Raw genomic sequence first — 19,805 nt, 5'->3', positions numbered from 1 at the left:
ATATGTGTTTCATAGTTTTGATGTCTTCACTATTCTACAATGTAGAAAAAGTAAGAATAAAGAAAAACGCTTGAATGAGTGGGTGCGTCCAAACTTCTGACTGGTACTGTATAGCTTACACCAAAGGGTAAAATCTATATATTTTGAGCAAAATAGTGCGTCTCAGCGTCTGTGGTCTATGATTTATGCTTAATGGTGTGGACTGCAAATTACATCATAATGGGAGTAGGCTTGGGCTCAGAAATAAGAATGAATAGAATGGGCTTGGAACTCTAACCCTGGAAATTGACTGGTAAACTCATGGGTACACTCACAAATGGCTGCCTGGTATTGTGACGCAATAATTTCAATGTTATTTTGGAATTTCTATTCATTCTTATTTCTAAGCCCGGCTATTATAAACCCAGCAGTTTAATATTCAGTAGCATTCAAGCTTTGGCAACCTCAGATGAAGTACGATGTTTTACCGGCTCATTTTGGAGACAGAAGTAGACCTAGGCCTGTAGCATGGACGGCGACGATGCCCGAAAAGTAAGTCAATTTCTATCGCTATAGGCCTACCTTGAAATTATTGACTGTAGACCGTTTTTGTATTGATTACACTGAAAATTGTATGGAAATGGGTGCATGTCTGAGGTTATGTGTAAATCACCTGTCGCCAGCATCGAGTCTATAGTTCAAATGGATCGATTTGGCTTAGATCATTGTTTGTTAGGAATTTCCATTTAATCAGACCCTTATGGCCGAGGCCGTTCACGCACACCAGGCGTCAGGAAAAATGTACAAAGGGGGCAGTCGAAATCGATGAGGGGGCAGATTTTTGGGGGGTTCTTGCATTGGAATTATATTGAATTCTGCTTATATCACAAACATAAAGTTAAAATGCTAAGACTCAGAGATCATTGACTGCATTTGAAGTGACAGGTAGGTTGGTGCAACATCTGTAGTATTTCCGCTGCGTATCAGCACAATGGACAGCAAGGCCGTTTGGTAATGAATATAGGCTACAAGATAGACAGGGTAATTCCCTTATTACAAACAGCCTATGTGAATGCGGCTGTACACACAGCTGTTTTACCAAAATAATACAAACTAAATGCTGAAAGTAGCCTAGTAGCCTAGTTTTTCATGCATGCAAACAAAAATAAGCTACTGAATAGCAGTTTGGCTTAGAATAGGCAACTGACACAACTGTGAATGCAACGAATGAACGTGAACAGAACAAAACAGCGGTACCAAGTAGTATGACTAGTGAACAAAATGTCAGATTGATAAAGATATGACAAAATCTACAGTATATTTAGGCTAGTTACATTAACAGTAAACAAATGCAGCAAACAAAAGGCGAATGGAGATTCAAATAACCAAAACATAGTCTACAGCCTGCTACAGTGAGATGCAGCCATGCACAGCTGTCTTGCCAAAAAAAATAGGCCTTTACAGGCCCGCTTCAAACATGGAAAGTCATGCTGCTCATGGGTTCAGCAACACGTTGTGATATGGCACAATACACTTCAGTGGATCAAATTAGACCCACATAATCAATTAAGCAATGCCAGCCTACCATAAATATGTTTCCAATATGTACTATTCCATTTACAACCACGAAACCAATAGGCTACCAAGAAAAACATAATAGAATGTATCTACTGTATTTCTATGATTAAACATACCAATATGTACAATGCTTTCAGAAAGTATTCACACCCCTTGACTTTTTCCACATTTTGTTGTGTTACAGCCTGAATATAACATTTATTAAATTGAGTTGTTGTGTCACTGATCTACACATAATACCCCATAATGTAATAGTGGAATGTAGTTTTTTATACATTTTTACAAATGAATAAAAAATTAAAAGCTGAAATGTCTTGAGTCAAAAAGTATTCAACCCCTTTGTTATGGCAAGCATTGGCTGACTGGGACAAAAATTCAGCCCTGGCATTTTAGCAACACATCATACCCTAGTGGTAATCACTATTACATATTAAGGAATTGGCATTACATTTGTGTGTCTCTTTCTCTGTTTTCTTCCTACCGCCACTGCACCCACGCCACTGAGCCGTCTCTGCTAGGCCTAGCATCCTTTCTCACAGCTCTGGTACCAGAAGACCAGGGGACCACACTGCCTATACTGATCCCAGCAACATCTTAGTTGTGAATGAATAAACAAATGTATTAGATAAAGAAGATAAAATACTGAGTAAATGCCTAATAGGTTACCATTGGCTCATAATACTTTATAAAAGCCTAACTATTTATTTTGCTAATTAGTGCCTGGCTATCACTATTATTACTACTATTATTATTATTATTACTATTAAGGACTCTGTATGGTTAATCCGAATTCTGCATTGGCCGCAGAAGTCAGAGCATTCATGCTTCTTGCACTTCGCGGATGTCAGGGATCCCGCCGGAACTTTCATTACGCACACCTGTCCCCTATTCCCACTGATTAGGACTTGTATAAGTGTGCCCTTTGGTTTCCAGTGGACTGTTGATTATTGTTACAATGTCCGTTGGTGCGTGTGAGTACCTGTGCTGTGTGTTTTGGGCTTTTGTGCCCTTGTGGATTGCACAGATGATTACGGGTCTCGTCCCGTGTGTTAATCATTGTGCGAGTGTGTAATTTATTCGAGGTACTCCTCACTCTTTTGTTTGGGTTTCAACATTGTGTTTTTGTTTAGTGTTTGTTTGGTCTTCATCCCTGTGCCTTTACACGGCACGTCGTAATTTGGGTGCAATTCAAAACTCCCCCTAGTCTCATAGCAAAGAGTCTGAATACTTATGTAAATTAGGTATTTCTTTATTATACTATTTTTTTTCAATTGCAAAAATGTCTAAAAACCTGTTTTTGGTTTGTCATTATGGGGTATTGTGTGTAGATTGAATAGGATTTTTTTTTATTTAATCCATTTTAGAATAAGGGTGTAACGTAACAAAATGTGGAAAAACTCAAGGGGTCTGGATACTTTCCGAATGCAATGTATTTATAATTATATATTGATATATATCAGGGACCCTGGGCATCTTTCTTTTTGTGATTTTCAGAGTCAGTAGAAAGGCCTTTTTAGGGTCCTAAGTTTTCATAACTGTGACCTTAATTGCCTACCGTCTGTAAGCTGTTAGTGTCTTAACGACCATTCCACAGGTGCATGTTCATTAATTGATTATGGTTCATTGAACAAGCATGGGAAATAGTGTTTAAACCCTTTACAATGAAGATCTGTGAAGTTATTTGGATTTTTACGAATTATCTTTGAAAGACAGGGTCCTAAAAAAGGGACGTTTCTTTTTTTGCTGAGTTTATGACAGAGAGATGACAGAGAGAAATTGTTTTTTTCTTACATATTTTTATTGTATTTTATAGTTATACTGTACCTTTGCCTATTCGATCTGGTCAGTAAACATAGGCCTTGCACCAAATTCTTGTCTCAAAAACATCTAATCTGTGCTTCAGTACCAAATAGTTGTGCGTCCTGTCTATTGAACAATGAATGACCAGTCATCAGCTTTGGTGCACAAAGGCAGGTGCACATATCCAGATTAGTGACCAGAATTCACTTGTTACATTTTCTCCTGCTTTGCCTGGCAAAAACAGAGTAGCCTACTTTCATATCATCCATATAAAATACAGTTTAGCAATCTGCTAGGGATGCATCTTTGCCAAAACAATAGGTTACCTGGCGATTTCCCTGATCATTTTCATATTTCAGATCCAATGCACCCATTTTTATATAAATTTCACGTCATTTCTGGGTAACAGTTAAGTACCTTATTGTGATTGTTTTCAATTAAAATGGTCAAAAATAAACAAAAATAGCTTCTTAGCAAAGAGCAATTTCTCAAGCAAGAAGTGTGCAGGAGTACATGAGACAGGAATGTGTAGTATCGGTGGAAAAAGTTCTGTGTGTAAACTGTAGGGGTACTTAAAAAAAATAAGAGAGAGCCGCACACTCTTGGAGCTCAGATGCAAAAATGTTAGATCGAACGTTTCGACAGACAAGCTGTCTTCGTCAGGGTATAAACTGTAGGGGTACCCATGGTGCAGGAGATCAGAAGTGTCCGGTGAGAGAAAGGCAAGTTGAGGTTACCAGGATCAGAGTAGTGCAGAAGGTGTAGTATGCTGAGGCAGTGAAAAGAGTAGTAGAGGACGATGGTTCCAGGGTGAGGCCTCCTAAGAAGATCCCTGTAAATAGGTTGAGGCAAATATAAAGTGATAGGAATAACATGTGCTTCAGTAAGGTTCGTTTTTGACGTTCATGGTCATGGTTGTCAATTGTACCGCAGGAATGGAATGTAAATCACAGAGGATAGATGTTGTGGTGGCAGCTGCAGAGAAGTAATTGGATGTATGACATTTTACTGCCGAAGATTTACAAGATGTTTTGAATGATAATGTCCCATCCTCCCAGGCTGCTGGCCTGGAGTAGTATCAGATAGGGCCAAAGTAGTGGAATAGTGATGAGGTTTTAATGGGTTCGGGGTTAGTTGGTATAGCAATTGTTTTTGTATTTAGTTTTAGTTGTTATATATTTTTTTTGTTTTTATTCACAAAGTGTAATGAATTCATACTATAGAATAGTAGACTGATACACAGCCAATACAGCAGCATGCACCTATGACATTTGTTTGTGGACCAACATAATACCAAAGAGGAAGAAGAGACAATTGATACATGGATTGTGTATGTGTGCCATTCAGAGGGTGAATGGGCAAGACAAGAGATTTAAGATTGAATTGCCTTTGAATGAGGTATGGTAGTGGGTGCCAAGAGTGTGTCAAGAACTGCAACACTGCTGGGTTTTTCACGCTCAACAGTTTCCTGTGTGTATAAAGAATGGTCCACCACCCAAAGGACATCCAGTCAGCGTGACACAACTGTGGGAAGCATTGGAGTCAACATGGGCCAACATCCCTGTGGAATGCTTTCACAACCTATCACTGGGTACTACTCTCCATATTTTCAAGCATGGTGGTGGCTGCATCATGTTATAGGTATGCTTGTCATCGGCAAGGACTAGGGAGTTTTTCAGGATTGAAAGAAACGGAATGAAGCTAAGCACAGGCAAAATCCTAGAGGAAAACCTGGTTCAGTCTGCTATCCAAAGACACAGAGTGGTGACCAAGAACCCGATGGTCACTCTGACAGAAATCTAGAGTTCTTCGGTGGCGATGGGAGAACCTTCCAGAAGGACAACCATCTCATCATCAATCAGGCCTTTATGGTAGAGTGGCCAGATGGAAGCCACTCCTCAGTAAAAGGCACATGACCGCCCGCTTGGAGTTTGCCAAAAGGCACCTAAACACTCACAGACCATGAGAAACAAGATTCTCTGGTCTGATTAAACCCAGATTGAAGGTCTTTCACCTGAATGCCAAGCGCCACATCTGGAGGAAACCTGGAATCATCCCTCCCCGTGGAGCCACAGGAGCGCCAGGTCCGCTTCTGCTCTCCAGAGTGACCTAGCTCCCCAGCAGATGAAGACAACTCCAAAGTGCACAGCCTCGACTAGCCATAGTTAAGGATGGGGCCCGTTCTGGTGGCTGTTGTGAAGTCGTCCTCACCTCCCAGTGGGGATCCCCTGCTAGCCAAGGCAGACGCTCGGGTGCCTGAGGTTCGACTGTCTGCTTTCCTGGAACCTTCAACCATGAAGTTTTTACCCGCCTCTCCCACTCCTGCGGTAAATTCTTCACCTGCTCCTAGGATGGAGCCTCAGCCTGCAGCTACTGCAGATGTCAAGTGCAGCTTAGATGTTGGGGCCTCTCCCGCCATGGCCTTGTGGGATCAGCCCTGGCCTGTCTTTGAAGTTCAGCCTGCGGCCACAAGGACTCAGACCGCTCCTGCTGGCCCGGCCCAGTCAGCTCTTGCCTGTTGGGATCCCTGCTGTCTCCACTTGCTAGCACCCTGCTAGTTCCAGCCTCGAGGACCCCAATACCTCCTGACCTCCCAGACCTCCCCTCAGGGGACCCTCCAGCTCTCCAGGGGGAACTCGCCAGACATGACCCTGTGTGACTCACCAGAAGTCACCCCAGATGTCCCCCCTGACCTAGATGTCCAGTTCACTGCCACCATGGTAGGGTCAGAGTTCCCTTCCTTCCCGGTAGGTTCAGAGTTCCTTTCCTTCCCGGTAGGGTCAGAGTTCCCTTCCTTCCCGGTAGGGTCAGAATTCCCTTCCTTCCCGGAAAGGTCAGAATTCCCTTCCTTCCAGGTAGGGTCAGAATTCCCTTCCTTCCAGGTAGGGTCAGAATTCCCTTCCTTCCCGGTAGGGTCAGAATTCCCTTCCTTCCTGGTAGGGTCAGAATTCCCTTCCTTCCCGGTAGGGTCAGAATTCCCTTCCTTCCCGGTAGGGTCAGAATTCCCTTCCTTCCCGGTAGGGTCAGAATTCCCTTCCTTCCCGGTAGGGTCAGAGTTCCCTTCCTTCCCGGTAGGGTCAGAGTTCCCTTCCTTCCCGGTAGGGTCAGAGTTCTCTTCCTTCCCGGTAGGGTCAGAGTTCCCTTCCTTCCCGGTAGGGTCAGAGTTCCCTTCCTTCCCAGTAGGGTCAGAATTCCCTTCCTTCCCGGTAGGGTCAGAATTCCCTTCCTTCCCGGAAAGGTCAGAATTCCCTTCCTTCCCGGTAGGGTCAGAGTTCTCTTCCTTCCCGGTAGGGTCAGAGTTCCATTCCTTCCCGGCAGGGTCAGAGTGTCCTCATTTCCTGGCAGGTGTAAAGTGTCCAGGCTTTGAGTGTTCTGCTCCTCAAGTAGGTCTATCCTGCACCCCCAGGTAGGCCCTAAGTCTCAGGCCCTAGTTGCAGGTTCAAACGTTTCTGATTTAAGTTCCCGGACTCCAACCTTAGTGATAGGCCCCCAGTACTCAGCCGTTCTAGGTCCACAGTCTCCTGCACTAGTAGCCACTAACTTTGATGCTCTGCCAGGCCCTAGGTATCCTACCCCCCCCCCCCCCCCCCTCCAGGTTCATAGTTTTCTGTATTGAGGCAGTTTTCCTGTCAGGTTCAGAGTGGGTGCAATAATTGAATAATATAGATTTTTCAAAATTCATTTTGGTGTAGTCAGCCTGTTAGTCGTGATAATGCTTTAAATCCACCACTGCAAATAACTGACAGTTTCGAAATCGAATACATGTGGATCACATTTTAGGGTTGAGGTATGATTCTGTGGAAGGCTTGGCAACAGAGTGCACCTGTTGCAGCAAGCCCAGGCACAACTGGAGGTGCGCTTTATGGAGCGGGCACACCATAAATAAGCCTGTAGACTATATCAATAGTTTAAGGCTACAATATCCTTTCATAGTGTTTATATCAGTACAACAACATAGGTCTATCAGATAGCGGACGTTTGGGGGGCATAGGGCCTACCTTTTCTGGAGACACAGGATAATCAAGTTTCAGTTATGACATCACTTGTTTACAATATTAGTCAAAATGCCTACTATGTCAAAAAGTGCAGGCAAAGAAGAAGAAAATGTGAGTAGGCCTAGGATAATGCTTTGTTAGTTCTTCATATTAATGTCGCTTCACATTTGTATAATTCTAAAGATGGATGATGAAAGTCTATGAGATGAATATGTAGCCTACAGAATTAGTCATCATGTAGGCCTACGGCTAGTTGACTACTTTAAGAATAGTTTAACAATGTAAATGGATCAAACAAATTTGTTTTAGATATGAGCTTGATTCAACATTTTTCATGTAAAGTGAATTGGCAAAAGGTGGAATTATTGCAAACCAAGTGACAGGGATGGGGGTCTACTATCAAAACCCTTACCAAAATCCCACATCTAAAAAGTTTTGTCATGACTGTCTATGTCTTTGTAGGGGTTACAGGAAGCCCCAGAGTGGACATTCCCTGTGTTCTTCAGAGGAAAACTAGGGGAGAAGGTTAGTGTGATAGTATGACATTCCAAATGATCTGAGATCCTTAATTTCTTTCAAATTAAATGTTACCTAATTATATATTTTGAATTACTTCCTTCCCGTTTCCAGTCCTAATTCCACAACCATTCCCACTGTAGTATCCATTGCCCTGACATTGATGTTTGTTAAAACACAATCCACAGCTCCATCAGGAGACCCCAGGGTTTGACCTGTTGGACCCCAACATGAGAGTTATAGATGTTAGTTATAACTGCCTCCACGACAAACACCTGAAGAGTTTTTTCCGCCATCCGGAAAGGAAGAAGCGGCTGGTGAAGCAAGGCCTCATCACCTCAAATGAGAAGGCATGGCAAACCTCTTTCTTTCCAAAATCTAAAAGTGACACTTATATGGAACTGAGAAAATTGGACAGGTGTAAGCAATATGATGGCTAGGAGAAATGTTTGCCATTTTGCTTAGTTTACACAAATCCAAATCTACAAGTGCATATGGTCATTGTTAGTGCAGGTTGTAAAAGAGAATGTGTTCTTAATGCCTTACCTGGTTAAATAAAGGCAAAATCAATCAATATTGGGGTAGGGGTTAGAGGTAGATTTGGGATTGGGTGTTTGTACACATGAACTTCCTCTAAAAATGTCTCTTTTGTGGCTCCTCCCTTTCAGGTGCTGTGTTCGTGTAAAGAGTACAATCGCTACAGTAGCTACATCAAGTCAGTTCAGTTGCTGTGGGAGAAGCAGTGCTGTGCCCAGCAGGTTAGAGTGGTCTACTTTCTAGATGCTCAATTATAAAAACACAAAAGCTATATTGTAAGACACACCTTTCCATGCGTTTTATTTCAACTGTGTATGTAACTTGCTGTCGCTCATGGATCGGGAAAGGGTTTTCTGATCACGTGACAAGACCAGGAAAAACTTGTGGAAGGCAAGGGTGCAAATTCATCTCTCTCTCTCTCTCTCTCTCGCTCTCTCTCTCTCAGAAAATGCTTTTGAAGCAGTTCCTAGTCTTGCAGCAGCAAGGGGAGGTTCCGTCCCACATCTCACTGACGGATATTAGAGAATGGCTCATTGCCAAGGGTAGAAACTACTTCAAGAACACGTGAGTGTTATTAGAATCTTTTACTCAAATTTGTTAAAAAAACATAAGCAAAGGTGTGGAATCACGTTGACCTCCTATCTAGCAATAACTTAATAAATAGATATGGTGGACATTTTGAGTTGTAGAAAAATTAAGGTAAATCATGTTTCATGTTCCCTTGTATGTGAAGGTTTCAGAGTGAAATGGAAGAGGGGAAGAACCTTTACTTGGCCGAACTGGCTTGGGATGTGAAACGACGCCTCAGGCTTCAGGAGCTGGAAAGAGAAGTGTGCAGGGAGCTACGCCTGGAGCGCCGAACCCGCTGGTCGGTGATTGGACAGGTAAGGATGGAACAGCTGCACTCCTAGGGCTGATATCAACTCACAGTTGCTTAAGCAGCAGTAGGACCTCAGTGTTTCTGTAGGTATCTTCATCCATTTGCCTCTCTCTTACCCGTCTCTCTTAGCCTGGTAGCCAGATGGGAGATTGGAGACCCCTGGGCATGGAGACATACACACCTCTGGGAATGGACTCTCCCTTCAGACACTCCACCTCCTCGATGGACATTCTTTCCAGTCAGATCTCGACTGAGAACCTCGAGGTTGCTACGCTACATACTGACAGACCACATATTGCCAGACCACAAACTACCAGACCACGTTCTGCAAGACCACCAACTGAAAGACCTAGCAGTGACTCTGATCACACTGGAACCTTGTCTACTGTGATGACCTGCTCACCACATTCAGCTAGCCCGTCAGTGGTAGGTCATTTTGGTCATGAACATGTTCCCAGCTTTCACTCTTTGGGGGCTGTAGACATATTACTGCTTCCCTCTTTCCCATCTCCTGGGAAATCCATATCCAAGTACAGTGGCAAGAAAAAGTACGTGAACCCTTTGGAATTACCTGGACTTCTGCATGAATTGGTCATAAAATGTTATCTGATCTTCATCTAAGTCACAACAATAGACAAACACAGTCTGCTTAAACTAATAACACACAGACAATTATACTTTTTCATGTCTTTATTGAACACACCGTGTAAACATTCACAGTGCAGGGTGGAAAAAGTACACTCAGCAAAAAAAGAAACGTCCCTTTTTCAGGACCCTGTCTTTCAAAGATAATTCGTACAAATCCAAATAACTTCACAGATCTTCATTGTAAAGGGTATAAACACTGTTTCCCATGCTTGTTCAATGAACCATAAACAATTCATGAACATGCAACTGTGGAACGGTCATTAAGACAATAACAGCTTACAGACGGTAGGCAATTAAGGTCACAGTTATGAAAACTTAGGACACTAAAGAGGCCTTTCTACTGACTCTGAAAAACACAAAAAGAAAGATGCCCAGGGTCCCTGCTCATCTGCGTGAACGTGCCTTAGGTATGCTGCAAGGAGGCATGAGGACTGCAGATGTGGCCAGGGCAATACATTGCAATGTCCGTACTGTGAGACGCCTAAGACAGAGCTACAGGAAGACAGGACGGACAGCTGATCGTCCTCGCAGTGGCAGACCATGTGTAACAACACCTGCACAGGATCAGTACATCCGAACATCACACCTGCGGGACAGGTACAGGATGGCAACAACAACTGCCTGAGTTACACCAGGAACTCATAATCCCTCCATCAGCACTCAAGACTGTCAGCAATAGGCTGAGAGAGGCTGGACTGAGGGCTTGTAGGCCTGTTGTAAGGTAACCGGCAACAACGTTGCCAATGGGCACAAACCCACCATCACTGGACCAGACAGGACTGTCAAAAAGTGCTCTTCACTGACGAGTCACGGTTTTGTTTCACCAGGGGTGAGGGTCAGATTCACGTTTATCGTCGAAGGAATGAGCGTTACACCAAGGCCTGTACTCTGGAGCGGGATCGATTTGGAGGTGGAGTGTCAGTCATGGTCTTGGGCGGTGTGTCACAGCATCATTGGACTGAGCTCGTTGTCATTGCAGGTAGTCTCAACGCTGTGCGTTACAGAGAAGACATCCTCCCCCCTCATGTGGTACCCTTCCTGCAGGCTCATCCTGACATGACCCTCCAGCATGACAATGCCACCAGCCATACTGCTCATTCTGTGCGTGATTTCCTGCAAGACAAGAATGTCAGTGTTCTGCCATGGCCAGCAAAGAGCCTGTATCTCAATCCCATTGAGCACGTCTGGGACCTGTTGGATCGGAGGGTGAGGGCTTGTAGGTGCCTTGGTGGAAGAGTGGGGTAACATCTCACAGCAAGAACTGGCAAATCTGGTGCAGTCCATGAGGAGGAGATGCACTGCAGTACTAATTGCAGCTGGTGGCCACACCAGATACTGACTGTTACTTTTGATTTTGACCCCCCCCCTTTGTTCAGGGACACATTATTCCATTTCTGTTAGTCACATGTCTGTGGAAATTGTTCAGTTTGTCTCAGTTGTTCAATGTTGTATGTTCATACAATTATTTACATGTTAAGTTTGCTGAAAATAAACACAGTTGACAGTGAGAGGATGTTTCTTTTTTTGCTGAGTTTATGTGAACCCTTGGTTTTAATAACTGGTTGACCTTACTTTGGCAGCAATAACCTCAACGTTTTCTGTAGTTGCAGATCAGACCTGCACAACGGTGAGGAGGAATTTTGGACCATTCCTCTTTACAAAACTGTTTCAGTTTAGCAATTTTCTTGGGATGTCTGGTGTGAACCGCTCTCTTGAGGTCCTGCCACAGCATCTCAATCGGGTTAAGGTCAGGACTCTATCTAGGCCACTCCAGAAGGCATATTTTCTTCTGTTGCAGCCATTCTGTTGTTGATTTACTTCGGTGTTTTGGGTCGTTGTCCTGTTGCATCACCCAACTTCTGTGGAGCTTCAATTGGCGAACAGCTTTACATTCTCCTGCAAAATGTCTTGATGAACTTGGCAATTCATTTTTCCGTTGATGATAGCTAGCTGTCCCTGAGACCCTGAGGCAGCAAAGCAGCTCCAAACCATGATGCTCCCTTCACCATACTTTACAGTTGGGATGAGGTTTTGATATTGGTGTGCTGTGCTTTTCTTTCTCCACATATAGTGTTGTGTGTTCCTTTCAAACAACTCAACTTTAGTTATCTCTCCACAGAATATTTTGGAACATCCAGATGCTCTTTTGCGAACTTCAAACGTGCAGCAATGTTTTTTTGGACAGCGGTGGCGTCTTCCATGGTGTCCTCCCATGAACACCATTCTTGTTTAGTGTTTTACGTATCGTAGACTCATCAACAGAGATGTTAGCATGTTCCAGAGATTTCTTTAAGTCTTGAGCTAACACTCTAAGATTCTTCTTAACCTCATTGAGCGTTCTGCGCTGTGCTCTTGCAGTCATCTTTGCAGGACGGCCACTCCTAGGGAGAGTAGCAACAGTGCTGAACTTTCTCCATCTATAGACAATTTGTCTAACCGTGGACTGATGAATATCAAGGCTTTTAGAGATACTTTTGTAACCCTTTCCAGCTTTATGCAAGTCAACAATTCTTAATCTTGGGTATTCTGAGATCTCTTTTGTTTGAGGCATGGTTCACATCAGGCAATGCTTCTTGTGAATACCAAACTCAAAGTTTGTGAGTGTTTTTTTAGGGCAGGCAGCTCTAACCAACATCTCCAATCTCGTCTCAATGATTGTACTCCAGGTTAGCTGACTCCAATTAGCTTTTGGAGAAGTCATGAGCCTAGGGGTTCACATACTTTTTTCAACTTACACTGTGAATGCTTAAATTATGTATTCAGTATAGACAAGAAAAATACAGTCATTTGTGTGTTATTAGTTTAAGCAGAATGTGTTAATCTGTTGTTGTGACTTAGATGAAGATTAAATCTAATTCTATGACCAATTTATGCAGACATTCAGATAATTCCAATAGGGTTCATATACTTTGTCTTGCCACTGTATTTGGATGATATGATGTGATATGCGTTTGCCACTTTAGTAAATGTAAAAAGTCTAGATGAGGCAGATGATTAAGTTGCAACAATGGAGACCACACATTTGATATACAGTAATTGCAACAAAAAAAATGAAAGGTATGTTTGTTATATTTACTTAAAAAAAGAAAAAATGATATGGATTAACATGTGTATTGATTTCCAACATACTGTAAATCTTAATTAATTCTGTTGATGTACCTTTCTGTGTTCATATATACAGATTACTGTTAGGGACTTGCTGCTCATGATTGGGCACATAACGAGCTCAGTATTGGAGGAGGTAAATAGCATCCTGATCCCTGCCTTGGTTGACCTTATAAGGCTGAGAGCTTCAGAAAGTGCTGCAGAGAGTATGCTCCCCATCAGCAAAGACACCAACGAAGATTCAACCCAGGGCTCTGTCAGCTGTACCTCCCTACTCTCCAAAGTCAATGTTATCGGTCTCACTCAGAGTCCTGACAGTAGGTCTTCCCCAATCTCCATCGATGAACCAGTCACTGCTGTCCAGACTTATTGTAGCAGCAGTTCTCTGCCCAGTGAGGAACGAGCACACTCTTCCTCCAGTCAGATATCTACTAAGAACCTCCTGGCTGCTAGGCCATGTTCTACCAGGCCCCAATCTGCCAGGCCCCAATCTGCCAGGCCACAATCTACCAAACCACCACCTACTAAACCACAATCTGCTAAACCACAATCTGCTAAACCACAATCTGCTAAACCATCACCTGCTAAATCACAATCTGCTAAACCACAATCTGCTAAACCACCACCTGCTAAACCACAATTTGCTAAACCACCACCTGCTAAACCACAATTTGCTAAACCATCACCTGCTAAACCACAATCTGATAAACCACCACCTGCTAAACCACAATCTGCTAAACCACAATCTGCTAAACCACAATCTGCTAAACCACCACCTGCTAAACTACAATCTGCTACGTCACAGTCTGCCAGGCCACAATCTGACATACAATGTACTGCCACTGATGTCTATGAAACCTCATCTGCTGTAGTGGGCTGCACACCACATTCGGCTAGCCCAGATTTGATATGTCATTTTAGTCATGGACATGTCATCCCCTTCAAACAGACCTTGGCCAGTTTCTCCTCCTCCTCCAAAACCGGCTCATCTAGCAGAAGCTCCCTGGTGTCTACCACTTTGAAACTCTCAGCCACTGACATACCTCCCAAGCAGGGGTCAGCCAGGAGCACCTCCTCCTCCTCCTCCTCGGGCTCCATCAAGCATTTTGACAGAATGAGTGACATTCCTTGCTCCCTGGCTGTGAGCTCTATTTCAACTGTTCCTGGACCTGACTCTTGCAGCAGCCCTGTGCGGGAGAATCAGTTTGCTACTGAGGTCTTGTCGATCTGCCTCAGCCAAGATAGAAATGGACAAGGAGGGAGTGTGACACCTCCAGCCCCTTTGGATGTTTCCCTCCCCTCCATTATTGAGCGGGCTGGTGAACTTGTATGTTCCGTCATCTCCCAGTCTTTAGCAATTGTGGAGGCGCAGTCAAGTGTGAATGGTGAGGAGGGCTCTCCATCTCCCACCACAGTCTCCCATTCTCCTACAAGGGTGTTTGTCAGCCACTTAAGGAGTAGCCCACTAGGTGAGGACCTTGTAGATTCAACACTTGCGGATGTTATCTCTGTCCTGAAAATGGAGGGAATTCTTTCCTCCTCTCCGACTTTGGAGGAGGAGCTGCTTGATCTCTCCTCCAGTTGTTCTTCGTCATCCAGCGAGACACTGCAATGTGTGTCTGTTGGCCCTCTTGGCAGTGGGTCGGAGACATCCTTCCAACTTCTTGGGGGTCGTACTCTGAGTATCGCCACCCCAACGGCCCATGTTATCACAGAGGACTTAGAAGTCTACAGTGATGAGATCATTGATGAAATCCTTATTATAATGAGGACCAAAAAAGATGATGACAGTGGAAGTGACGTCTCTGGTGCATCAACACCATGCAACACACCAGCACCACAGAGCCGGTCCTCTTCTGCACTGAGGGGAGTGCTTCCCCATGACAGGAGGATACTCAGCACAACACTGCTTGGAATCCAGAACACACTAGACAGTGAGAACCTCTCAGGAGAGTGCTCCATCTCACCACAGGACAATGCCAGAGTCCTGGAGATGATAAAGTTGCTGCAGAGGCGCCTTGAGGGGACACCCTCAGAGTCCTCCATCCATATCACAGATGTGGCTTCACCCTTGGGCTTTCCTCTCCCTGTATCTCTCCATGCTGTTCAGTCGTGTGTATTTGCCACTGACAAAGACCTGAAGGCAGAAAGAGTGAAGGGAGTCTTTGAAAGCCTGAGATCCCAGTTTATGAGCTACTCCATCAAGCCTGTGAGTAACATCATTACCAGGGCAACAACAAAGACGGCTGCCTCCAATCAGGTTAGTTTAGAGACACTCCAGGCAGCATCAGCAAAATCATCTGCTGTGGCTCAGAACCTTATTAGTTCGGTTTTATTTAAAGTTGCCAAGGTGTCCTGCTCTGATGACTTAGAGGGTCTCGGTGATCATCTCAGATGCCCCTCAACTTTGACCAGAGTTCTGACACCTTTGACCACAGAGAAAGCTACACTGACACCTGCTGTTCTGAAGATCAGAAGGGAGATGTCTAAGGAAGTGGCCACCGAACTCCAGAGTTTCTTGATCAAGGAATCCCTTACTGGCACCCAGACACCATCCAATGGACATGTTTGCACTTCTGGTTCTGCCCCAAGGGAAGCTGTGCGGGACATCCTGAGGAAAACCAAAGAGGAGGCTTCCAACAAAAGCTTGAATAATATTTTCTCTGTTAATTTGGATGAGCGGCTCACAGACTCCATTGCAGATGCCTTATATCCAAAGCTGCATGACAGATTGGAGTCCAAGAGAGAGCTGCAGGCTTCTTATGACAGCTCCCAGATCAGCTGCAGCCTCAGCCCCTTCGAAGTTGAGAGCAGCCTAGAGCTCCAGGAGTTCACTGACCCACTATCTGAGTCAGTATTGTGTCTCCTGGATAGGACATTTGGAGATAAAGCTCAGAACTTAAAGACAGGCGGGGGTGCTTTACAATATGTCACAGACCCAACCTATAAGAAGCTTTTGATTGGACCCCACACCAATGACGTCAATGTGGTTGTGCACACGATTGCAGTGGAGGAGTTGCCTGTTGAGGGTTGTATTGCGCAAAGTGAGGCCATTCATGGCCTTCACAAGAAGCAAGAGTTACCTTCCAGCACCAGTGGCAGAGGGAATGAGACCCCGAGCCCTACTAATTGCCTACTGGAGGGTGTAGTGGACAAACTGGTACGGACGATGCTATTTCAGGGCCTTGACATCCCTGAGGTACCCATGAACGACAGCCGCTCTGAGAACTTTATGCTACAGAATGAACTGGTTGCGAAGCTTTGTCCTCTGATGGTAAGGACAATCATGGCTACAACCATAGCCAATCAACCACCTACTATTCAAGAAGCAGTGATGTCTTCTGAGAACATCCATGTGAAAGAGCTGTGTGAGGCAGGTATCAAACCCCTCAAAGAGAACCATGTACCCGATGACTCTGAGACAGACATCATGGTCAGAGGGGCTTTGAGTGAAATTGAATCCTGTATGGTTGAGACCTCTGACAAGGACTCTCCCAGTCTACATTCCACACCAGAGGTGGTTGTAGACCTGATCACCAAGCTGCTTCATGGGTATGAGCTTGACTCCGAGGACTTTGCATCACCTGTGTCATCCCCAACCACCACTCTCTCTGATGTGGCAATGGACATGGTGGTTTCTGTCCTTCGGGACATGTCCGATTCCTCAGACGTTACCTCAGCATTGGAAATGACCAAGGATCTCAAGACGCCGTACTCCCGCCCCTCAAGTGCAAGAATTGTAAGTGCCCTCTGCAGAGAGTTGGAGGAGCACATGGGCTCTCCTGATGCTCTGATGCGAGCTTTGAGCAACGGCAGCGGGGAGATGACAACAGCCATTGCGAGTGCAGTCACCAGGGAAGTCAACCGTCTGGGTTCAATCGTACCCAAAGTCTCTGTCCGGCCGCTCTCCTCAGACATCTGCCTAAGGACAGACCAGGACAAGGTCATGGTTAAGAGCCGATGTGGCTCGGCTGCGGTGAAGGCATCCCAACCGGTGTATATTATTGTTCATGTAGAGGCAGTGATGGATATCATTGTCCGGCTGTTGTCTCTGATTGTTCCTCGGACCCAGGATAAACTGGCCAGCTGGACCCTAGTTGAGGATGTGACCAACAAGCTGTCCAGTGCTCTGTGGGTGAGGGTGACTAACAGGTGGAGGGAAGCAAATGTCTGCCTGAAGGCAACAGACATCTTTCAGTTGGTGCTGTCTGTGCATAGAAAGTTGATGCAACGCTATGGCACAGAGGAAGCCCTACAGAAGATACTGTGCCACAAGGCACCCAAGCTGCACAAGGACATTGTCTGTCTTGTCACGAACGGAATTATGGATGCACCATCCAAACTTCAAGGCACCAAAAATCTGGAATCTACACTCAACTTGAAAGAATTGACAGCCTTGTTTAATGAAATGACAACCCGTCAATCTTTGAATAAGAAAGCTGAGCAGAGCAGCATCAAGACTGAGATTGAACAGCCGGAGTGGTCCACTGTGGAACAAGTGACATCCGGTTCCACCAGATTCATTAGGGAGCTTATATTAGAAGAAGTCCTGATGAAGCTTGTCAAGAAGATATGCCGTATGCCAAAAAGGACCAACAAGCGTCAACGCATCCAGATCAGTGATCTGGTGACTGAGCTGATCCGATTGTTCGATGATGAGGTGGCCAAATATCTGATTGAGGAAATGGAAAGCCAGCAAAAAAGTTTCAATTCTAAGATGACATCGAAGCTGGCAGATGCCATCTACACTGACCTTGGGAAGGTCAAGCGTTTGAAACGCTCCTTGAAAATTGACGATTTATTTGAGGATCAGGAGATGCTTTCCATTGTCTCTGTCATTATTTCCCACAAGCTACTGGCCATCTTGAAACCCTCAGTGCCCAATCCATATGACCGTGAGACCTCAGACCTTGAAGACTCATGCAGTGATGATGTGGAGGATGCGGAATTTGAGGGGGTGCATTATGCCACCGGCAGAAAGGTAAGACAAGCTCAGATTACTCTTGAATGGTCATTGGTTGTGCTTTTTGATATCGGCACCATTAAGTATAGTTGTATAATTATAGGAATATGTAAAGGAAGTGAAATTGAAGTTTAATTGTGCATCCTTGAATTCTGATCACAGTCCAACATGAGCATCGTCCTTACAGACACTACAGACCAGCCAGAGATGTACATTGCTGTGGATTCTCCACTTATGAGTGAGTATTCCTGGGGGAAAATGTTCTTATGGGACAATTATATATAAAGAAGTATAAAGAAGTCATAAATTATTGTTTTATCAGACAATTGTCCATCTGAAATTCTTACATATTTTCATCTTCTTGCCAGTTAAATTATCCAAGATGAGGAAAGGCATCCGCGGCTTCTTCTGGAGAGTCCAGAAGGCCTGGAAACGCTTGGTCACCTGCAAGTCCTCTGGGTCCTCTGATGGGTAGCCTGAATGACGTGCAGCCCATGTCAGTTGCTTTTGCCAGGCTACATCTGAGGAGGACACCACAACTGGCCTCAATACAACATTTTTATTTTTGTTGTTCATTTTCATTTTGAGTCCCCTAATGCTGCTATATTTGAACCAGGCTGTCAGTGGACTAACTTACCATTAGTTTATACTCCTTAAGGAAGATCCACTATAGGCTACTCAACACCAAAATTCCATCTGGGTCTTTTGATCCCTTATTAGCTCCTACTCCTGTAACTAGGAATGTGAGCTTCTAAATGTCATTCAGACATCTACAGCTTCTCCTGTGATTAGGAAGATAAGCTAAGAAGCCCAACCAATTGACTAGATGTGCTGTACGTCTGATGCCCTCTCCCTATTGTAATCATTGATCCACGTCCATTCCGGCCTCTAAATTTGATATAGATATTTAGCCTAAATTAAAAAAATTACAAGGCGTGTAGGCCGACAGCAGCTTCTACTCTTATGATTAGGAAAGTGGTGCTAAACGTTTTGGGCTTTGAGGAACTATGTATTTTATTTTTCAATCACTTACATACTTTTTAATGGTTGTTTTAATAAACCCTTTGTATTGCAGATTTTGATTAATCTTGTATCTTTCATAATTTTTCATTTTAATTTAGGTATTCATTTGATGACGGGACTAAAACGTAGTTTATACCCTACATACGTACACAATAAATAACTACAAGCAGCTATGCAAAAAAAACTCTACACAAGAACGCAGGATCAGCATTTTGTGAAGCGTTCTTGTGTTGCACATGAAGGGTATGAACTAGGCTTAGTCATTTTATGACTTCTATAAGGGTATCCATAGTGCAGTATTAAGATATTCATTATGGAGCTTTATATTATAGTAGAAATAATGTAAATGAATAAAAGTTAATTGATGTATGTCAACTTGATGGCGATATTTGCTTGCTCAACAAAAGCTATATTGGTGTTAGACGGTCTGAAGTTGCATGACATTCACGTATTTATTTAATTGGCACGGCCCTGAAAGAGGTAGAAAAAGGCCTCAAGATGGCGACAAATATTTTCTATCAGAAAATCGAACCGAATCAATGTATTTATCACATGCGCTGAGTAGAACAGGTGAAATGCGTACTTACATCTTCCTCTAACTCTGCCTTGGCAGAGAAGGGCTTGATGAATCATATACAGTCTATTGAATTCAGAGTTTCTAGTGTGAAATACAACATTGCTGTCTGCCAAATTAATTTGCAGTATTAAAGCAGTGTGATATACACTGAGTGTACAAAACATGAGTGCTCTTCCCATGACCTAGATGGACCAGGTGAACCCA

General features: G+C 44.0%; 1 protein-coding gene across 3 annotated transcripts; it reads left to right on the top strand.

Moving 5' to 3' along the window:
* The first annotated feature begins 73 nt into the window (after positions 1–73).
* LOC115196982 (mucin-17) lies at positions 74–19,077 on the top strand. 3 transcript variants are annotated; one of them, XM_029758066.1, is made up of 10 exons: positions 74–531; positions 7,815–7,877; positions 8,057–8,218; positions 8,537–8,626; positions 8,851–8,969; positions 9,139–9,289; positions 9,415–9,711; positions 13,115–18,019; positions 18,164–18,239; positions 18,370–19,077. In XM_029758066.1, exons 1-10 carry the CDS (start codon positions 508–510, stop codon positions 18,474–18,476), a joined length of 5,994 nt encoding a protein of 1,997 aa, XP_029613926.1. In that variant the 5' UTR covers positions 74–507; the 3' UTR covers positions 18,477–19,077. The 3 variants fall into 3 exon arrangements, with proteins under 3 accessions (XP_029613926.1, XP_029613928.1, XP_029613927.1); XM_029758068.1 differs by having other exon boundaries at positions 18,189–18,239; positions 18,370–18,495; XM_029758067.1 differs by lacking the exon at positions 74–531 and adding an exon at positions 704–924.
* Positions 19,078–19,805: the final 728 nt, after the last annotated feature.

This window comes from Salmo trutta, chromosome 7 (assembly GCF_901001165.1).
Source record: "Salmo trutta chromosome 7, fSalTru1.1, whole genome shotgun sequence".
NCBI lineage: Eukaryota > Metazoa > Chordata > Actinopteri > Salmoniformes > Salmonidae > Salmo > Salmo trutta.
The sequence above is the reverse complement of the archived record's forward strand: the minus strand, read 5'-3'. Positions and strand labels throughout refer to the sequence as shown.

Bases quoted from the DNA above. Each gene is read 5' to 3' on its own strand.
- LOC115196982 (XM_029758066.1), top strand. From the start codon at position 508: ATGGACGGCGACGATGCCCGAAAA. The intron at 8,970-9,138 runs GTGAGTGTTATT...TTGTATGTGAAG, and splicing joins AGAAACTACTTCAAGAACAC to GTTTCAGAGTGAAATGGAAG. The intron at 18,020-18,163 runs GTAAGACAAGCT...TTCTGATCACAG, and splicing joins ATTATGCCACCGGCAGAAAG to TCCAACATGAGCATCGTCCT.